At 50.7% G+C, this 6,460-nt stretch overlaps 1 protein-coding gene across 2 annotated transcripts; it reads right to left on the bottom strand.

Annotated features, from left to right (window-relative positions):
• Positions 1 to 362: 362 nt before the first annotated feature.
• On the bottom strand, positions 363 to 5,234 carry CLDN2 (claudin 2). 2 transcript variants are annotated; one of them, XM_007178336.3, is made up of 2 exons: positions 5,039 to 5,234; positions 363 to 3,224 (listed from the first exon to the last, which is right to left on the bottom strand). In XM_007178336.3, exon 2 carries the CDS (start codon positions 3,039 to 3,041, stop codon positions 2,349 to 2,351), a length of 693 nt encoding a protein of 230 aa, XP_007178398.1. In that variant the 5' UTR covers positions 3,042 to 3,224; positions 5,039 to 5,234; the 3' UTR covers positions 363 to 2,348. The 2 variants fall into 2 exon arrangements, with proteins under 2 accessions (XP_007178398.1, XP_007178397.1); XM_007178335.3 differs by having other exon boundaries at positions 5,046 to 5,234.
• Positions 5,235 to 6,460: the final 1,226 nt, after the last annotated feature.

Below are 6,460 nucleotides of genomic sequence, written 5' to 3'. Positions count from 1 at the left end.
CTCATTGCGGTGGCTTCTCTTGTTGTGGAGCACGGGCTCTAGGCACACGGGCTTCAGTAATTGTGGCTCGTGGGCTCTAGAGCTCAGGCTCAGTAGTTGTGGCACATGGGCTTAGTCGCTCCGCGCATGTGGGATCTTCCCGGACCAGGGATCGAACCCGTGTCCCCTGCATTGGCAGGCGGATTCTTATCCACTGCGCCACCTGGGAAGCCCCGTGTCATGCTTTCTTAACGTCTCCAGTAAAGTCTGAATTTTCTATCTACCCAGTGGGGAGAAAGGCCAATTTCCATTCTACCCTCCCCTTCACCCAATTCCCTCAGTCACACCTGCCCTGTCTGAATTAATTTGTATTAATAAAACAGTTACTCAATCAACAAGTGTTTATTGATCACCTACTGTGTACCCAGCACTCTTACAGATAGTCTGGGAAATATAGACAAGTCTAAGATATGGCCCCTACCCTCCAAGAGTTTACAATGTACTTGTGAAATCAGTTACGTGCACATGGAAAGATAAGTATCCATCAAAAATTGTGAATGATAAGCATCAAAGAGTGATTTTTACACTGAGGGTTGGAGGACGGAGGGGTAGGATAGGGACGGAGTGGTCAGAGGAGGCTCAGTGAAGGAGGTGGTGCCGAGCAACTTCTCCAAGCATGAGGAAGACTTGGCTAAGGGGAGAGGGCCTTCCCGCTTAGGGGAGGAACTTAAATATAGGCAAGAAGGTAGAACTGTGAAAGGCATGTCACAGACAGTCACTGGGCCCCTCCTGCTGGCACTGAGGTTTGGGGAGGTGTACTGGAGTTTGTCAGAAGCTGGTCATGCTCAAACTTTCCGTTTGTTCGTGACTCCCACCCCGACCCGCCCCCCAGGGGAAATGGGGCATTTTTAGACCTTGGAGCTGGAACCGGCTGCCTGGGTATCATTCTCGACTCTTCCATCTCAACTGAAATCCCAGGCAGCAGCTCAGCTATCACTCAGATGAGGGCCACGGCACCTTGGGCGTGATTATTCCATGCTGGAGCCCTTGGATGCCTTCTAGCAGCTCTACCATATCTGGTAAAGGATGGTGGAGAGAATATGAAGGTGGCTGACAGGGGGCCCAGCTGGGGCTGTGGTCTTTCAGAGGCTCTGCAGTGCTCTGTGGGAAGACCCCGGGGGCCTGATCTCAGCCTTTGGGCTGATTCTCTGTTAGGCCTGAAGACTCTCTGGGGGCTGCCTCTCTGGCCCAATAGAAATACCCACTGAGGTTCCCACACATGTCCACCCAGCTTCTTAGATACCCAAGTTCTTGTTCTCTCTCGGGAAGCATCAAGGAGTGGTGCCTTCCTGAGTCCCCAGCTGCTCCCATGCTGTCATCCCCCAGCCAAGGGCCATCTCTACAAAAACCAGTATCCCGTTCCTAAAGAAACCACTGTGCAAGCCCTTTAGCCTCGTTGTTAGCCAGGTCAAAGGGAGGCAGGGGCTTCAGTGAACGTTGGAGCTGGAGCTTCTGAGGGAGTTCCTCAGTAGAGTCAGAGCCTGCTGCCGCCTTGAGCGTTCCACCACAGTTTCTTGCCTTGTGCTTTCCTCTAGCCGGGGGCTAGAGCCCTGGGCCATGATTCTGCTCTTTTTTTTTTTTGGTCCTCGGCTTCTTATCCGAGGCTGTCCTCTCCCTCTCATCCTACACCCAGTTGCTACACCCTCTCCCTCTCATTCTACACCCAGCTGCTCTCTGTTCCTTCCGTACTGTGGGATGGCTTTATTTCAGTTCATACACCAACCAGTCTAGACACTGTGGAGTCATAACAAGAGTGGGATGGAGGAGGCTCCAGGGCCCATTACTGGCCAATCAGTTTCTTTGCAGGGAGGCTTGAGAAGGAGGTTAGCGCCATGCCCACGGAAGCCGCCACTTCTTCCCACCCACCCCCATCCCCCAGCAATGAGCTAAGAGCCAACCTCAGCAAGAGGAAGGGTCTTTGATCACAGAGAGGGTCAGTCAGTGGCATGTGATTCGTGGGTTTGGGGATGGATTCCCAGGTAAAGCAGAAGGTAAAGGGGAGACTCTGGGGCCTGGCCTCGGGGGGGAGGGGAGTGGAGTTGAGGGTTGGGAACTCAGGGTGGGAGATGGGGAGCCAAGATGAAGGAAACAGAAAGTCTGGCTTGACAAGCATCTTGACAGTTCAGCCTGCACGCTGTCACACCAGCTCCCGTTCCTGCCTTTGCTCGATCCAGTGGCCAAAGTCAGTCTATCCTCAGCAGCACCTTCTGACACGATCCAGTGGCAACGTCCCTCACCTGTGGCCCTGGGGGAGGCTGTCTACTGGTTTTCACAGACCCAGCCACCCCCGAGCTCTGGCCCCTGGTCCTTCACACATACCCTGTCAGGCTGTAGGAGTTAAACTCACTCTTGCCTTTGGGTGGTTGACCAGGCCTTGGAGAGCTCCTAGTGGCCAGGGGCTGGGCCTGGTAGGCATCGTAGTAGTTGGACCGATTTCCCTGGGGCGAGCAGGAAAAGCAGAGGATGATTCCAGCTACCAGGGAGAACAGGGAGGAAATAATGCCCAAGTAAAGAGCCTCTCCGATCTCAAATTTCATGCTGTCAGGCACCAGTGGGGAGTAGAAGTCCCGCAAGATCCCGTGAAGATTCCAGGCAACAGGGATGAAGCCCAGGAGGCCTCCAAGGATGAAGAAGACTCCTCCCACCACCGCCACTCTGTCTTTGGCTCGGGACTCTTGGCAGAAGACTGTGCATCTCATGCCCACCACAGAGACAATGCAGGCCAAGGAGGAGATTGCACTGGATGTCACCATCATGGCCTGGGCAGCCTGGATGTCAGCAGGCAGGCCCAGCATGGTGCTGTAGATGTCACACTGGGTGATGCCTGTGCTGTGTGTGGCACACTCCATCCAGAGGCCCTTGGAGAAGCCGACTGCGGTCACGATGCTGGCACCGACGTAAGAGCTTGTTCGCCAGCTGGGGAGCAGCATGGCAACCAGGGTGCCCAACAGCCCCAGCAGGCCCAGGATGTAGCCCACAAGTTGGAGGCCAAGAGAGGCCATGGCAGACCTCTCAGTAGATGCGTCTTCAGGGGCCTGCTCCCTCGTCTTCTGGCTGTAGCTCTTGCTCCTTAGATCCCGGCCTCTAATCCCTCATTTCAGAGTGTCTGTGCCAGGCCGACTTCTCTCCTCCTTACAAGTGTCTGTGGGTGGCCACAAGCAGGCTCAAGAAGGCATCTAGAAGACCTAAAAAAATCCATAAACCAGATTAAATATTGACCAGAAGCTTATGAGAAACCAGAAAATGCTGGATGCCTTTTGACCTTTGTTATCTTTAGAAATAACACATGAGAAAGAAAAAAAAAAACTTTGAAAGTGGAGCCAAAATGTCATCGGCTCCTGCGTAGGTACATGCTTTAGATTGGCAGCCGGACAAAGCCAGGGGCCAGACAGGTGGCTGCTTTCCGAGAAGGTGGTGATGCCATTGTCGGTTGTGGTGACTGTGTTAACTCCAGGTCAGGCTGTAGGCTGGTTCCGTCTCCAAGGCCTGCTGTTTAACGCATTACCTGGCAACAGTGCCACGGGGCCCCTCAATTGCACACCGGTGCCAAACTGCAGGAGACCGGAGTAGGAGGAACAGGCCCTAAGGTATAGCCTTGGTCTCTAGGTTCTTAGAGGCCTCTTGAATATCCAGCAGCCTAGAGAGCAATGTTCTAGCCCTGGGTCATCCTGCCCATGGTGAAAGTTGACTCCAGGGCCGGTTGAGGCAGGCAACGAAGCATCTGTCTACACTCTCAGAGTTCAAGTCCTCCCAGCCCTGCCCAAATCCCCCTCCACAGGCTAGCCTGAGGCCTCCCGTGTGTATAACACACCCAGACATTTCCTGTCTGCTCTCCTAATAGTTGCGCCACCGTCCCTAGGCCTCTCAGGTGATGTGGGAGGATTCAGGATTCAGGAAAGGTTGTTCCAGGGCCCGGAGGGAGCCCTGACATTCCCTAGGCTATTTGTTAGGGGCACTGAGACAAAGGAAAAGGTAGCTTCTCTACCTTATTCAGGGGACTTGGTAGGAGGCAGACATCTGAGTCAATCCTTTAGAATCTCAGAGCTGTTCAGGATTTTGCAGTGTTCAATGAGTGTCCCCCCCTCACCGCCCCCGACTCTTATCAAGGTTCAAGACACTAAGGGTCAAGGGTACATCCTTCTCTCCATCCACTACAAGACCCTCCAACCCACTAGTTTTTCAACCCACCACAAGCTGGCTATTCCATTTTAGCCTTCTTCAAGATTTCTCGTTCTGTAATCATCTCTTAAATGTGAGTATTCCTCAGAAGTCCATCCTTCGCTCAATGTAAATGTACACTCTGTCACTGAGCAAACGTATCCACCCCCATGACATAACCTCCTACCCATCCACTGGCACTCCCAAATCTGCATAGACCTTCCTCCTGAGCTTCAAGACTTCCAGAGCAATCACCTATTTAAAATGTCCACCTGGGGGCTTCCCTGGTGGCGCAGTGGTTGAGAATCCACCTGCCAATGCAGGAGACACGGGTTCGAGCCCTGGTCCAGGAAGATCCCACATGCCGCGGAGCAACTAAGCCCGTGTGCCACGACTACTGAGCCTGCACTCTAGAGCCCGCGAGCCACAACTATTGAGCCCGCGTGCCGCAACTACTGAAGCCCACATGCCTAGAGCCCGTGCTCCGCAACAAGAGAAGCCACAGCAATGAGAAGCCCGCGCACCGCAACGAAGAGTAACCCCCGCTCGCCACAACTAGAGAAAGCCTGCGCAGCAATGAAGACCCAACACAGCCAAAATAAATAAATAAATAAATAAAATGCATTTTAAAAAATAAAATAAAATAAAATGTCCACCTGGAAATTTCACAGGCATCTCAAATTGGACATGTTCAAAAGAAGACTCATCACCTCTCCCATTGTACCCCTCCCCAAACAGTTCTTCCGTGGGTTCCCTGTGGTCACTGAGTGATACCTCTATTTATCTCCTTGCACCAGACCCAAATCCTGGAAGTGATTCTTGACACCTCTCTCACACTTACCGCTCACCTTCTACTGTCACAGTCTCACCAATTCTTGAAGATACCTCAAATTGATGGCATCCTTCTCTCCATCCCCACTGCTACCTCCACAGTCCAGGGCTTCATCATCCTCTCTCCTCTGGACTATAGCAACAGTTTTTTAACTGGTCTTATTTCCAGTCTTGCCTCCTCCAATCCGTTCTCCATGCTGTTGTTAAGGTGATCTTTCAGCACTAATCTAATCAAGTTTCTGCTCTACATACAACAATCCAGTTGGCTCCCCATCGGCTAAAGGATAAAGTCCAAACGTGTCTGGACTCTATGACCTGTCAAACTTCATCTCTTGCCATTGCCCTCCACATGTTCTATGCTCTTGCTGAACTAAGTTACTTTGAGTTCCTCAATCATGTCCTGTTGCCTTTTGCTTCCAAACCTGACCACAGGTTGCTCCTACTATGCGGAATGCCTGGCATTTTTTTTCTCTCTGTTTAGCACCTTCTCATCCTTTAGGGCTCAGATGTCTTTTACTCTAGCCTGGGTCAAGTTCCCATCCTCTGTGTTCTTATGGTATCTTGTCTTTACTTACCTCCATCATAGTAATGCTACTACTACTAATACTACTAATAAAATAGCAACACTAACATAGTGTGTCCTATGTGACCATTATAAGCACTTTATACATGTTAATTCAATCATCACAACAACGTCTTGTGGTAGGTACTAATCCCTATTGTATAAATAAGAAAACTGAGATACAGATAGTACTTATTTCACTATGTTGCACTCTCCTCTTTATATCCTTATTCTTCCCCACTAGTCTGTGAGCTGCTTGAGGGCAAGGACTGTTATCTTATTCACCTCTGTATCTCCAGTGCCTTGCACAGTGCATTACCCACCCATTACACACCCAAAGCCAGTGTTCAAAAATGTCCTCTTAATGAGTAAATAAAAGTGATAAAGAGGTTTCAGGGACTGTAAGATATAGACTTTCTAAATGAGTCAATGACACTTCAGTGTAAGGGACCAGGGCTGCACAATATTGGGAAAGAAGATTGAGAGAGAGGATCAGAGGAAAAGAAGGGAAATGAAGAGGGAGTGGGGAACACAGGAGAGAAAGAGAGAGAGGGAAAGAGAGAGAGAGAGGGAGAGAGAGAGACGGAGTTTCACCATTTTATAGGTTTGTGCATATGTTGACTATCTTGTCTCTTCAACCAAATTCTAAACAATTTGAGGGAAGAAATCATATATGAAACCTCTGTTGTGCCTCCACAGCATTGGGCACGTGGTTGATAGTCAATACTACTCATCAGTGATGGATATGACAATGCCAATGTGGATGCCAAGCGGTGCAGAGCAGAGGCAAGAAAACATTTGACGGGAGGTATGGAGGGAAATCTACCTGAATCTCATGTCTGTCACTCATCAGTGGGGACACTGCGCAAG

This window comes from Balaenoptera acutorostrata, chromosome X (genome assembly GCF_949987535.1).
Source record: "Balaenoptera acutorostrata chromosome X, mBalAcu1.1, whole genome shotgun sequence".
In the NCBI taxonomy this organism is placed as follows: Eukaryota; Metazoa; Chordata; class Mammalia; order Artiodactyla; family Balaenopteridae; genus Balaenoptera; species Balaenoptera acutorostrata.
The sequence above is the reverse complement of the archived record's forward strand: the minus strand, read 5'-3'. Positions and strand labels throughout refer to the sequence as shown.